This window comes from Andrena cerasifolii, chromosome 1 (assembly GCF_050908995.1).
Source record: "Andrena cerasifolii isolate SP2316 chromosome 1, iyAndCera1_principal, whole genome shotgun sequence".
Lineage (NCBI taxonomy): Eukaryota > Metazoa > Arthropoda > Insecta > Hymenoptera > Andrenidae > Andrena > Andrena cerasifolii.
The window spans coordinates 18794587-18810382 of NC_135118.1; the positions used below are offsets into that span (position 1 = coordinate 18794587).

At 39.8% G+C, this 15796-nt stretch overlaps 1 protein-coding gene across 2 annotated transcripts in view; it reads right to left on the reverse strand.

Annotated features, from left to right (window-relative positions):
- The window catches only part of Ipk1 (Inositol phosphate kinase 1), a 42963-nt gene extending 32046 nt beyond the window's left edge, over positions 1 to 10917 (reverse strand). Inside the window, exons 1-2 of one of the 2 annotated variants that reach the window (XM_076811152.1) lie at positions 10737 to 10917; positions 3037 to 3238 (exon numbers count right to left, since the gene is read on the reverse strand). In XM_076811152.1, coding sequence (XP_076667267.1) covers positions 3037 to 3238; positions 10737 to 10852 — 318 coding nt within the window. In that variant the 5' untranslated portion in view covers positions 10853 to 10917. Of the gene's footprint in view, positions 1 to 3036; positions 3244 to 10114; positions 10241 to 10736 lie in introns of those variants that run through there. The other variant, XM_076811163.1, reaches the window with a different exon arrangement.
- Positions 10918 to 15796: the final 4879 nt, after the last annotated feature.

Below are 15796 nucleotides of genomic sequence, written 5' to 3' on the forward strand. Positions count from 1 at the left end.
GTTTTTTACGCCTGCTGAGCGGGAGCGAAATGACCAATCTCAGGCGTATTCGCGTTTTATACTTTTCTCCCAGGGGAAAAAGACTTTACGCGCATGCGTATACGCAATTTTTACTCTGCTCCCAAGGAAGCTGGAGTTCGGCGTTACCCTGTGGTGTGCAGATACATTTGATCGACTAATCCTTATCGATCATGTGTATTTTTTTGTTGCGAATGGCTCAGCTGGCTATCAAAAGCACACCTTTCATGCAGGTGTTGAGAAAAGTATTGCGCTTGACGAGGGAGAGACGCGATTTTGCCTCGCTGCGCTCGGGCAGCAAGATCCACTCTCGTCGGAATCGCTTTCTTCTCCTCCCTTGTCACGCAATGTACTATTTCATAATTGCAGCCTTCTTGTCACTTTGCGTACATAAGTAGGTATAGGGTAAATCTGGGCGAGTCGATGGGGCCGGAGACTCGATGGAGTCACCGTAATGAATTTTTGCTATGGGGTAGGCCATAACAGTCACGAATTATAAACGTTCGCAACCGGGGAAACCTACCCGTAAGGTTGCCAGCAGCAAGCAAAGCACCAGGAGAAAAACGGTCACCCATCTTTCCCCGATACGCGCCCCACGATGCTTAACTTCAGTGATCGAACGAGAACCGGTGTTTCCATCGCGGCCACTGCCGCTGGCAGTTCACTACAGGTACAGAAAAAAAGTAGAAAAAACGACCTTCATTATTTTCTTCGCTATTCCGACCAATTGCGATTTTTTTTTCAAAACGACGAAACACGCCACCTACTTAGGAACCTAATACTTCTAGCTTCTAAAAAAGAGATCACGTCGTTCGGACAAATTTTAAAAATGTTATTCTGTTTTGAAGGGTGTACGATTACTTTTGTCACCTATTGACTGAAAGAACTGTACAGCAGGCTTGCAGAAACGGCTGAATTGGGACTGACCGAGCCAGACCTCCTACACAGTTGTCAGTGAAATTAGGGACACCGCACGGACACGGAACGGATACGGAACTGACACGGAACGGATATGTGTGTGCAGACCTTTAAACCTCTTCCGGCGTACGTGGCTCAGCCGTAAACAAGCGTATTAGACCGTGGGCCTCAAGGCCCTTCTTCCAACCGAAATCGCGTCAAACGTAGAAAGTAACTTTCTCCAGTAACGCCACTTCCACCCTCGCCAATAACCAATCCCAGTTCTTCTTTCCTCACCCTCGCAATAGTAACCACCAATAGCATTCCTCAGTTTGTCGACGTTCTTTTCGAATCTCGCGAACGAGAGTCAGAAAGCTCTGGTACTTTGTACAGTCGAGTCGCCTCCAATAGGCTGTTTCATAAAGACGTGTTTCCGTTATAAGCAAGTGGTTGAATTTGTTCCTCCCTGGGTTCACGACAACCCCCTTAACCGACTGTCCCCGACTTACCCTGCACAGTAGAACCTCCAACATCCAAACCTCTGTTATTCGAACATCCTACCATCTGAATGTACTGTAATTCGAACGTCGCATTATCCGAACAGTACATTTCCTTCTGTGATTAGATACGTTGTAGATATGTACCTACTTAAAGTACCCGGCGTTGCCCGGGCTCCTTGTATGTATCTATGATGTTATCTCTACTCTACATCGTATAAAATAGAGTCCCCGATAGGCGTCTGCCTGTTTGTTCGGGCTATGTAATCTCAAGAGCTAACGAGATCTCGAGAATTGAACGGATGGGTGAGTCGGTTTTCATCGTTTTATAGAGCATTCTCAAGGAATGCTCCACTAAAATCGTCACTGCTCTTTGGCATAGGTTAATGGGTTTCATACACCCAAACCTTCCTCGAGAAAGGCACTCTAAACGGTGAAAACCGCATCACAATCCGTCTAGCGGTTCTCAAGATTAACCCCAACAAACGTACAGACGCCTACCGGGGCTTTATTTCACAGTTTTATACTATGTAAGGATATCCTTTATTACCGAAAGAGATACGAACAGTAATTCTTCTATCCTTCTTGTATAACTATTTTCGGATGAAATTGACATTGTCCGCGTTAACACTTTATATGTAATCGTATCGAAGTGGACGCGTGACGTATTAGTTGTTAGAATGAAACACTCCTGCAAAACAACTTCAATATTTGCAAAATAAAAGTAGAAGAATTAAAATTATTCGAAATGAAAGTAGAAAAAAATATATGGCCCATGCGGATTCGAGTTTAAGAGCTCCCCCGTTTAGAAACCACCTCACACTTAGGTACCTATCAGATCTCGATAATCTCTGTAACGTAAGATCTTTTAAAAGGTACAGGTCAATTGTTTTTAAAAAATGCGCATTGACACAAAATATCCTACGTAAGGTTGGCATAGGACCTCTAGATTCATTCTTTAAAATTCCATGAAAATCCGAGGGGGTTGATCGTAGGGGTAGGGTCTCCTTTAGGGATTGCAATACCAGTGTACTGGTTTACCGGCTTCCCGGTAAATCGTGAGAAATACCCTAAAATGTTTACCGGTAATTCGCCAAATTTTTAAATTTATGTGTTTAATATTGCGGCCCGCGTAGAGTAGTAGGTTTCCACTTGTGGCCCACTTTGGGACCAATGGTTGCTCACCACCGCTCTAGGTGACTAGATATGATAAGTCCCTAAAGTCCGAGACCCTTTTTTTAACACCCTGTATAAATATATTGGCAGCCTTCGTACTTAAAACATTGACCATAAATTTGTAACTTGCAAATGTAAATCAGTGGGAAATTGTTCAGAAAATGGGCATCTCGAACAGTTCTCGACGATTTAACAAGAAAGCAAGCATTCTTTTAAACAGGATTAATAAAATTCATCCGCCTGTAATAAATATAAATGAAACGATAAGCCAGTAGACACTGATACGAAAATTGTTTTATCCAGAATTTTGGATTTATTTCCGGGCTCGACGGTCGAGAAGCGACTTCCGTTTGTAACAGTTTATTCAAACACGGTTCGTAAGAACAAAGTAACACGGAAAGCGCGATAACTTACTTCAGCAAGTAGAAAACGAGGTTTATCGACTTACTTGTGACAACGCAATAACGACGTTAGCATTCCCCTCGCCTCTGTAAACGCAGTCCTCGACGGAGAATGTCGTTAGTGGAAGGGGAGGTTCTGGTATCGCCATAGAATCGTCGCCAGAGTTTCCGGTGGAAGTGGTCATCGATTCAGAAGAACACGCAGTGCTCTCCACGGGATTTCCTTCGCTGATTCTCATTGTTTCACCTCTGCCCTTGCGAAGAAAGTAGATAAATGCAGAGATAAACAAAATTTCCCTCAATCTCGCGTCTGTTAATGCATGATCTGCGTACACTAATGACATTCAATTTTTTTTGTGTCTAATGTTGTTCGTTATTAATAAACGAAACATAATAAGCGAAGAGAGAAAAAAAACACTCTGTTTTATGTCGAGCAGGATCTCTTGGACAAATTAGAATGTAGTAGAATGTAGTTTGAATGTGTATTAGAATGTAGTTTTCAAATGTGCTCTTTGTCAGTCTAAATAGTCGTTTAATATGTAGTAGTTATCATTGTTACTAAACATAAGGGGCTCAGAAAGAAATTCGACACATTTCTTTGTTTAATCATAGATTTACTTAATTTGAATTTAAATGCTATAAGCTACAAGAAGTTAATTTTATAATTGAAGTGTTTAGGTTATTAGCGATTACTTATTGTAGTAGTTAAATATTTTTTTATTTTTATTTAATGAAATGTATGTGCACCTTTAAGTACAGATTCGATTCCAATTAATTTTAAATGTTTATTTAAGAAATATAGTGGCCGCATTTATTATTCTTATATGTGTTAAGAAGTTTACTGCAATCTGCTGACAAGTAGCTAAATAACATCTTGAATACCGAAGTATAAATATATTAATTGGTTTTGATTTGTGAATAAATCAATTAAGCCTGACAAAAAACTTATCGCGTAAATGGCAAGACATGCATAATTACTAGATATCAATTAAAAGTCATGGCGTAATTTCCATCAAACATAAACTTCAGTATCTGTTTATCTAAACACCATAATTAACGAAACACGATGGTGTTTTCGTTAAAGTAGTTGGAACATTAGATTTTTAACATTAATTAAAGTAGAATTAATTCTACAAATTTCGCGACATTTTTAAAAGTATTTTTTACGATCTTTCTCATTTCCACCTTACAAAATTATTTGTTGTTCAATGAACCTGTATTTAAAAGTATTAACTCCATAAAACAGAATTAAAATAACATTTCATAAATATAATATTGTTCCCAAACTTGCAATAGAATTTGCTATATTTAGAAAAACTAGTTAAATGCTAAAAATATGCAAACAAGTAGGAAATCTATTCGTTCGCAAAATGAAATATACACCTTACTCTAATGAAACAGTCTTTCTAATCACGACGATGAACTTTGTCGTGGAACACATGAAGGACAATTGAAAACGTGTCTTGAATTAACACGGTATATAATGCAAACCATATGTAACAAGTTGTTTTAGAACATTCTCTATTAAAATTTCCACAAGCATTTACAGTACCGCACGAATGTACCTATGTATAATATTCGCACAAATGATTTTTCTCAGCAGGTATACTTAAAGGAGGAAGCCACTGCGACGATTGGAAATAAAGGCTGCTGTCAAGGTATTCTTTTATAATGAAATGCAACTTTCTACGAGAAATCTTTATTACATATATTAATTTTTTAAGAAATTACGGACTTTGAATGAAAAGATAGCAAAAATTAAATAAATTATTCAATCAAAACACTTAAATGCTTAACAGAAGATAATTTTATTACGAATATTCCCTGAGAGGTTCAACTGAATGCGATAAAAATTGACCGAGTTATTAATCCGCCCAGTTTGAAAAATGTCGTTTCGAGACGACCGGGTTTAATATTTATATGATTATATGATCATTTTTAGGAGAAAAGGGAATCCGAAGATATGAACATTTTTAAAAAATTTAGTTACAGTTGTGCTTGGTTAATCAAAAGACAACTATCCCGCACCCAGGCCACTGAAAATTCAAATTTAAATTTCCACCTATATAGTATCGCTCCGCCCTATTACATATGCGTGCACTCGGTTCTGAGCGTTGCGCTGCCTGTACAAAACCTACCGCAGCGTAGCTCCCAGAGTTTGTCGAAGTCCGCTTTGTAACTGTGCAGGTATATTTTTGAGAACCCAAACATTATGAAAATGCACAAAACGAAAAACCGGAATAAAATTTCACAGTGGCTTCTCACTTTAAATTGTTCAATGCATTAACATTAAATTAACTGAATAGTTTATAGAAGACAGGATGACGGATAAATTACATTAACAAATTTAACAAATTTTAACACAAAATATATAGTCTGAAATGATAAACGTAAATGTAAGCGATAAAAGTATTCGGTCTTAATAATAAACAAACCCAGAAAACTGTTTGTTCGAATATATATATGTCCACTACTGTACTTCTTCGCGAGTTAAAGGTTGAAGTTTCATGTAAGAGGTTCGATTAACGTCGGCGAATTTTACTGAATTTCGTTTCGGTATTTTACCGTTGTTAAGTAGTACCGAATCGTGCGCGTCTGGTGCTATCACGAGGCAGTTAAATCCGAAAGCGTTATCGGCCAGATTACTGTATCTTAATTAGCTGGCGAATTTCTTGTGTCGTAATAAACGTGTTTCAGATTGGCTGTTCATTACGCTGCATTAGCCAAAGCTTTCACAGCCCTGACATTTCTTTATGCATTTACACGCGCGAAACCACGTGTACCGACAAAGTGGCACGTAAACGGGACCAGTGAAAGTTGTGCGAAGGTCCTGTCTTGCAGATCGAAGGTTTGGAAACTCAAATACAGATCAATCGACCATTGCGTCGGTCTACAATCAAAATGATGCGAATGTTCAGGCTAGAAATTAGGAAACAACTGTACGATAGCCTCGGCGCGGCGTTAATAACTGATTGTCCATCGAACCGAAGTCAATCTGTGATTTCACGTCAAAAGTCTGCAGATCAAGCTGCCATCGACCTCTGATTTCACGCAACGCTAACAATCGAGTGCACATTATGTTTTCAGATATCGCGTAACCTTCGCTCCACCGCTGTTTTATTAATTGAACCTTTGCGAATTTTTAATCGAATTATTTACGTCCAATCGATACGATCGCGGTCCGACGTGTAAAAAACAACTGCACTTAAATGCATCCTCTGTTGATTTATGCTGTGAATGGTTTATTTACTCAAATGCAATAGTTTAATTTGAATAACGGATTTCAATCAAATAGGATACAGCAGTATTTGCGCATACTGTAATGGAAATTTTATTCTAGTGCTCGTGAATTTGGGGGGTTTAAGGGGTAGGCAGTCAGATCGCTCGAAAATCAAGTATTTTTTGCGAATTAATTAGAAGGAGATGAATACAAATTGTGACTAGTAGTACTTTTGGGTAATGTTTGTTCATACTATAAACAGTAAAAAAAAATTATTTGAGTAATACATACGTATGTATGACAGCGCTACAGTTGTCTGATATATAGGTGTTTTTTTCTGGAGCCGCTGTAATTTTGCAGTGATTCTGGCAGTAAGAAATTAAATTGTGAAATATTCTGTGAAATTGATACTTTGCCCTGACCCCCATTCTGCCCTGAACCTATTGAAAAAGAAAAAAAATCAAAATTATAAAAATGGCGGCTGTAAAACGGCAAATTTTAAAGAAACTTGATTTTTCGCCAGGAAAAAGAGCCATTTTATTATTTTTTTTTTTTGGTCAAAACAGAAGTTTTCACAGACTTAGGTAGGTTCAGGTCGTAACTGGACATGTTTCACATATGCTGATTTTTTTTCTCAAATCGACTTGTACCTCTGTTTTTGCCCAATCACTGCAAAACGAAGAGGAAATATGATTCCGCGATAAGGTCGAGAATCGCGAAAATTCCCGAAATCAGCGATTCTCGACCTTATTCTGCGATCTTTAAAACGTTTGTAGCTCGGAGCAACGTTAACCGATTTTCATGAAATTTTAGACACGTATACAACTTACTGCAATCTACAAACGGTTTTTTTTTTGAATTTTCATTACAAGCTCACAAAAAAAAGTTGAAAAATCGACCTTTACTATTCTTTTCGCTATTCCAACCAAATACATTTTTTTTCAAAACGACGAAACGCGTCAGTTAGCAAACTGATCCTTCTAGCTTCTCAAAAAAACTCAAGTTGTTTGGACCAATTCTAAAAAAGTTATGCGATTTTAAAAAGTGTCCGAATATTATATGCGAGCCACTGTATATCGTCGCGGCTAGGAATAAGCGGAGCTTAGAATTTCATAAAAATCTGTTGAATTGCGGCATGCATGGCAGACCATGTGTTGCAGTTCTAATGTTAACTATGTAATTAGATAGGAGCAAACTACCTAGTCTTGCGAAACGAAGTTCAAATGTTATGAAAATAATGTTACTGTGCTTCAACAACTGAGAGTAATGTTGTCCTTTACGAGAATAAAGTGAGGTTATCCACGTTCCTCAGTAAAAGTGTCCGTTTTACGATAATTGAACTGCTCCTTCCTCTGAAGATTCGTATGCGTTTTAAAGTGATTCTCTGCAAAAAAACATGTATGATTCCTGGGCACCATGTTTGCAAAATGTTTTATTTGCAATAAAGGGGTATTACGAAAGATTCTAAAATATTTGGGACTTCTGGACAATTACTTTTGTAAAAAATTGCTATAAAACTATTCTCACGATACCTCCATCGCTACATTAATACATCTTTAATATAACTCGTGAAACGTATCGTAAATGGATGAGATTCAATATTGAAAATTGTTTGTAAATATTTTGCCAGTGTTGTTACGTGTATAGAGCTGTTACTCCTGTGCATCCAGCCGACCAACATCGTGCGAGACAGAAAGCATCGTGTGAACTGGTGCGAGAGAGAGAGAGAGATAAGTATAGCTTCCTAATAGACCGTAATGCGCATGCGCCGATATCGTGCGAGAGAGAAAGACATCGTGCGAGCGAGAGAAGTATAGATTCTCAATCGCCCATAATGCGCATGCGCCGATATCGCCGACTATCCGCAGTTGCTACGATTGTCGTTGTTTACGCTCGTACTTACCTTTTTTGAGAAACGGTTGTACGAGTTATGTTTTGAAATTAAAGAATGCCATGCCGATATTGCGTGCTGCGCGGTAACCGAGATAAACCGGCTTCCTATTATTCGTAAGTAGATATATGTAATATTTAATAAATTAAATTGATTAAAGTATGTCGTGCGCACAAGTATGTGATAAGTTTAGGTTATTTTTTGTACGATATTCGTTCATCTTGCAAATGTAATATTAATTTCACTACTTCTAAATAGATTTCCGAAAACAAGGTATCTCGCCAGAAATGGCTAGCTTTTTGCGGCATTGATGAACAAGTTGTGAACACAGTTACTAAACTGTGTTGGTAATTTTTCATTCGCATTAATGAAACGAAATAAAATTGATAAACTGATGATGTTTATATGCATGTAAACATCAATATAAATTGTATATATGAAAATAAATGAAGTTTATTATTAATATTAATTGTGTGTACGGTAATTAATACAGACGGAGGTGTGGATATGAATTATTAAGAACATACACAGTTTACATCGAGAAATGATTAAAATATAGCCCATAACCACAATTCCGAACGAATTGAAATCAGTCTATAACCACAAAAGGTGGAAAAATTAATAAAAAGACTATTATTTTATAGAATTAAAATTATTATTATTTTATTTAACTGAATAATTAATATGAAAAATAAACATTAATATTTTGGGTGTCACGTCTGCCACCACCATGCTGGTATCGGTGCATGTGCAGTACGGGCGATTGAGAAGCTGTCAATGAGACCTCCATATGCTCTACGGCACAGTGTAATAGACAGGTGTTCCGACTCCTGTCCAGAATGTGTGACTTTTCCGTCCCAGTTCTTTTGGCGGCCGGCAGATTTCGTGGCTGTTGTAAAGGCATTTACATATATATATACAGGCCTGGTATGGAATTCCTACTCGTAATGGAAGGGGAGCTCGCCACGCATGCGCGTGATGACCCCGTGACGTTAAACCAATCGACGTCAAGGATCAGTCAAGTGACAGCGTCATCACGCGCATGCGTGGCATGTTCCCCCTCCATTACGCGTAGGATTTTTCTGGCAAGCCCAGTAATACCATTAAAATCTCTACTACCACAATCTCATTAACATATATATGCCTTCTAAGTCACAACGCCTCTCGCGGCGGCCAGGGGAACTAAACAGAAATCGGCACACAAAATCGCTGGGGTAAAAGGTACTACAGAGTCGAAACACCTGTCTATTACACCGTGCTCTAAGGGCGGTATTCTCACAATCAGTCTATACTTATTCTTAAACCAGCGGCCATGGCCGTGATGGAAACACCGGTTCCCGTAAGATCACCGAAGTTAATCATCACGGGGCGGCGTACTGGGGAAAGATGGGTGACCATCACCTGTCTCCCGGTGCGTCGCTGCTGCTGGGACCCGAAGGAGAGAGGAGGGAAAAAGGAAAAAGAATGACTGTCGTTCGTTGGGCAATATAAGCGAAATGCTTGAAACGCCATCCTGTGTGTCAGAAACACACAGGAAAACAAAAAATACAAATACTTATTCTTAAGCAAATGCTTAAGCATTCCGCATCCTTTACTAGCTACTAGGTTAGTACAGGATGCCGCATTCTTAACATTTGCTTAAGAATAAGTAGCGACTGAGAATACCGCCCTAAGGCTTATTGTTCGAACATTTTTGGCTAACATCGAATAATACCACAGACAATAAAACACGCAATTGCTTGAAGTTGTTTCGGGTACCCGCGTACCCGACGGGTCGAAAAGTAACAGCTCTAAACGTGTATGTGTTTGTTATTGTAGAGGACACTTTCATTTCGCGAGGAAACATTATATTGTCACAAAGTTTATTTTTCATTGCTTTGGTTATATGTATATACTTTCCTATTTGTAACATAGGGGATGGTCAATTTTTAAATAAATACGTAGGTATTTTTTTGTCCTGCACATTTTTTATGAAAGCTACCACGAATGAAATACAAGAAGAAACATTACTTACTTCAGTATTCAATATTCCTAACCTACCATGCTTCTGATTAACATTCATTTCATAATTACTCTACTGTCCTACTTAATTTATTTGTTTCTTTCATGAGGAAATATTACTGTTGCTGAACCCCCGCGCCACGTGAACTTTACGAAAGTCGTAATAATTTAATGCTCACCGCAAACCGCGAGTAGTTGGTGCTGTATCAGCAAGTGATGACTGACGCAAACAATAGCGCCCAATGCATCGACTTCAATATTACATATGCATTGGAAAATCAAATATTTCTCCATTAAATTTCCATAGAAACACGAACAAATACCATTCATACATTGGTGACCTCAGTTTAACCTAGCTAAAAACGATAAATCGCAAGTGGAGAATTTGAAATATCCAAAGTAAAGAAATCGTCGAAACAGAAGTGTTCCAGATGGAAACCTGTGTCGTGGCAGTGTCGCAAGCTCGTAAGCTGTGTCTACGAAATATTGTAGAAATGTTTGCCAAAAAAAGGCCAACCATACGAAGTCGACCACTAATCGAAGACACGCGACCCCAATCGAATCAGCCGTTTGTACGTTACTGTGGGGTATTGATGTTTACACGATGGCCTTTAAACTGTCTAAACTGTACGTACGTAAAACGGTGACGCACAGATGCGTTTGCACTGGTGGCAAATAATATCACGTCGGGTCGGCTCGAGAAGTGTGCGGTCGGAGAAACTGCAGACGGGAAGTACGTGGCTATGCGCATCCGTCTCTCTGTTCAGAGAAAACTGAACGATGAAACCAGCGGGATATGCCGCTTTTAACCACCACCCCAAATAAAACTAAAATGTCGCCAACATGAGTGATTAACGGTTTGCCACCGTGGGGTAAAACGGCTATTCTTGGGCCAACTTAATATTTCAATCCGGGTCTAAATGAACGGCATTGCATTATGTATACGAAAATCGACTATTACGAAAATATAAACGATAATTAGAAGGTTGATCGACAGCGTCTTCGCGAACGCATCGAAACCGTTATTTCCCAAGAAACCTTTTTTAATAGACTATCTTTGAAAGTACGAAATAGTGTATACAACGTATACTAGGGTGGCTCTTATTTTCGACTTTTGAATTTTCTTCGGGGCACCCTCCAGAATAGTTGCAAATAATTAAAAAAAAATCCGTGTAAAGTTTGAGCTCGATCGGATAACGGGAAAGGGCCCCCCTGGGCCCTTAAACATTTAAATCATTATTTAACAGCTCGCGAAGTCGATTTTATATAATATCCTCCGAGTTATTGATTAAATAAAAAAATATGTCAAACAAAAGTTGTAGATCCGGACAAGGAGCATCTTTTATGTTGTATTACTTTTTCTCGTACGACACGCGGTTTTCGAAAAAAAGTGCGAAAAACTAAAAAAAAAAACTTTTTTCCCTGAAATTTTGAAAGTTTAAATGCTTCTAGACCACTTTTTATTTATGAAAGTGAACAAAAAAATGGAATTTTTATTTTCAAGGACTATTTTTTAAACATTTAAGGGGGGGCATATACCGAAATATGCGAATATAAAAAAAATTTCTTATTTTCAGTGTTTGATATGTCATGAATGTTTCCTGAAATTTTGAGACCGAAATTCGCAAAAATATCGAAGATATAGAGTCTCATATTTCGATGATTTTTCGAAAATATATAGAGTCTCATATTTCGATAATTTTTCGAAAATATATAGTCTCATATTTCGATATTTTTTCGAAAATATATAGAGTCTCATAATAATTAATACGCTAGACTAGGACCGTCTAACTTCTGCTCTTGCCTTCGAGGAGCAGCCGGGGGTAACCACCGAAGATAAGCGAACGAAGATAAGAGCGACGCGTCGCGACAGCACGAGTGGCAACCTCAAAAGAGTGGAGATAGTGGGGTAGTGTGAGTGACTACTTAGGGCTAGAAGGGATCGCCGGTCTCTACATTCGCAAGATTTCTCCACCATGCGTCTTTTGCTCTTGGAGCCGCGAATTACCTGGCTTGATCCCTCCACGAGCAACTCGCAACTACCAGCTGCTCGTGTGAGCAAATACTTGGACGCCCCTGCGCTAGACGGCCAAATTATGGGCCAGGCCCGGCCAGCTGGTCGATTTCGGAGCCGGAGCGCTCGTTGTAGCTCCCAGAGCCGCGCAGGAGCTCAACTCGGAGCCGATGATACCGCGGGCATACAACGGGTGAGGAAATCTGTAGTAGGTAATGTCCGTGCAGGCTCGTACCCGCAGCCTTAAATAACTGACACTCTTGCGGGCCCAGGAAGAAAAAAAATTGTCGCCCCCTTTACATAATTTCGGGGCTCCTTGCTTGCTATCAGTGAAGGGCCTGAGTACCTAAGGTCTCTACACCGGAAGTGTGGCTTCTTCCATGTGGATCAGGCCCGTCCAACTTTTGCTATTGCCTTCGAAGAGCAACCGCAGGTGGTTGCGAGCGAAGACAAGAGCGACGCCGGTTGTGTCCCACCATGGGGACCTTTTGCACTTGAGGGGCGCGAGGGGCCTGGCTCGGTGCCTTCAAGAGCAAAGAGCAACTGGCGGTTGCTCGTGCGAGTAAATCCCTGGACAGGCCCTGATCTGGAGGACCCTTATTTGAGCCCTACACTCTACACTGGCGGCTCGCGAGCCGCACGGAGCACATGCTCCACAGCTGATATTGTTGATGGTGGGGGAACTGGCTGACTGGTAGTGGGGACTGCGCGGTCCCCGGCGGGGAAGGAGTTGCCCAGCTCTGATCTACGCTATCGAAACCCGAGCGCATATTTGCAATGAAAGAGGGTCGGGTGTTCAAATCCTGGGGGACAGTTTTACTTTTTTTTTTAAATTATTCTTTAATTTCACTTTCTAATTTTTCAGTAGAACAACAACTTAAAAATTCTTAGGAAGCATTTTGAAAGTTTGATGATTATGTTAATGATGCAATTCGCCTTACCAAAAGCGTTGCTGCTGGCTGACGTACGATGTTAGACTTCTGCCTTTCTGTAAATAAACAGAAATAAGCACATAATAGAATCATAATATAATCATAATTGTATACGATAAAATATAAATGTTAGTATTAATTTATTTATTTTGTCGTTGAAAAAATTGTTTCTATTTCACAAAATGTGCTGTCAAAAAGTGACCAGCCAGAGTTGAAGTGAATTTCGTGGAAAAAGACTACAGTGTGTTTCATATTCTTACGTTTTCAAAAAAAAAAAAATGGTAGAACAATGGTCAGATCATGCAAATTTACCGTGTTGATTACCAAAACCAACCATTTCTAGCCTTTAGTAATGTGCGTACAACACAAATGGAATTTAACGGGTTAATCCCTGTCTTATTTCTTTTTTTTTTTTTGAAGTTAGCGTCTGGCAACATTCCGCAGAAAATCCAGACTTTGTAATTCCGTAATATTAATCGTGTTCTGTTTTACTTCCGTTTCTAAAAATATAATTAATTCCTTCCGAATGGCAAAGAAACGTTTTAATAATCTTCCACCACTTAACCACCGAATATCTGCGTACAATATAACAAATCATTTTATCCGGCACTCCTACCGTTTAAAAATAATTTTAAATCCCGGTAGTTAAATGCGCAATTGCCTCGTCTGACAAGGTTGGTGACCGTAGTAACTACTTTCATTATTGATGATGATTTCAAAGGTTTATTGCATAAAAGAAGACATCCTCTATTCCCTCTTCTCCTTACCACTGGCACGCCGGCACGGGACTGGCAAGGAGGGTTTTACCCTCTCTCCACAACCAAGCATACTCCCCTCCTAGCTTGTACCACAGTAATACCAGCATACCCCTACCGTGTGCCGTATACGCTGCCTGGCCAGCGCCCTCCGCCGCGAATTCATTTCACCGAAACTGAAGCGCTTGAATCGCAAACAAAAATTCCGGGGGTTCAAATCCCGGAGCGGAGGTTTATTAATTTTTTTTTATGATTATTCTCTCATTTCAGTTTCTAGCTTCTCAGTAAAATAAAATCCTGAAAATGATTTTTCAAAACATTTTGAAAGTTTGATGTTTTTTGTTAATGATGCTATTCGCGTTACCGAAAACCGCAATGTAAATTTGCGTTCTATTTTTTAAATTTTCTTCACACGTTTTAGTGCAAAAGATCTGATATTTGTTTGGAGGGGGTGGTGTGATTCTGAGTTCTGTGTGATTTCTGCGCGTGTATGTCTCAGTAGCACAGTGGATTGCAGCGGATATAATGAAAACAATGGATTTCAACGAGTAGGCAGGTTGGTGTAAATCAACGATATCCTTTAATTTCGGATTAAGTGACACAGAATCGCGTGGCCACGCCGATCGTCATAAATTTTTTCGCAGCTCCTCTAAGGTACATAAGTGACCCCGTGCGACAGTGGCTTTGACTGCCAATCCTCGACCCATCGCCTGAGCTACCCCGCGTGCACCGTTGCACGCGGATTGCCTGCTTTTGGGCATATCTTTAAACCGTTATAACTAATGAACGAAGGCTCAACTGCAATATCGTTATTCTTGATTTTCATCTCATTCCGGTATCTAGAATCACCCCTTAAATTTTCTCCCAGCAGTAGTCGAACACGGTGTAAAACATAGATCATAGACTAATCAACTTGTGCACACCATGTGAGGATTCACCCGCTTCTACTCCGTACGTCACTGAGTCCCAACTTCCAATAGCAGTTCCCCCTCCACTGCTACCTACTACGTCACTCAGCTCCCTACGCGACCATCTTCTCCCTATTCTGGCAACGTTGATCCAGCGAGACATAACAGATTGGCAAGAAAAATAAACAGTTGTAGCGAGAATAAGCAAGATAGGCGTACTACGTCAAGCGACCGTGGTCGAGGCCCGGTACTTCAAACGACTGCTGCGGCCATACAAATTTGACTTTCCACAATTTTTATCCTAGCTTTATGGAAAGCCAACGAATTGATTGGCGAGGTTCTTCCGAAGAAAATGAATCTAAACACGATGCAAATTGGACTATTATTAGGATTGTGTACGACGGTAGAGTAAATTCTTTTTTAACTGTCAATAATTCTCAAAATAGTCCGCTTTGGGTCCTGCTTGTACTCATTTTCATCGGGAAAGTAAATACATAAATATAATGACCTAAGGGGAAGTCTTTTCAGTCCCCCCCACAACAACGCTAGAGTCGAGTGAGGCCCCGTCCTTGCTTCCATCCCCCTTCAAATGCTGTGTTTTATTTGCGGAGCTACATGTAACACAATAGAGCCTCAAGTAGCGTCCATGTGCATGGGAATGGAAGCAGCGTGGGGGAAGCCCATTTTTCTCGCAAGTGAAGCTTACAGTACTAGTTTCTTCGGAAGAGGCATCTTCTCCACTGTGCATTTGTGTCCGTTCGGGACGATTCATCAGCGACTAACGTGCAGAGGCCGTCGATGATTCGTACCACCTGACACCGATGCACGGCGATCGATCGCCCTAGGAACTTCTCCTCCGTGCATTTGTGTTCGTTTAGAACGATTCATCCATGATTAGTGTGCGAAATATCAGGTCAAAAGACTTTACTCGTGTGTCTATGAACTTCAACGCAAAAACAAATATACAAACAAATAAATTTAATCATCTTTGGAATTTCCTTCTTTTTATATAACTTCTTTCAATCATACGTAAGTATATGCGTACATTCGGCTGACGCGAACAAGAATCGATATATGTGATACATA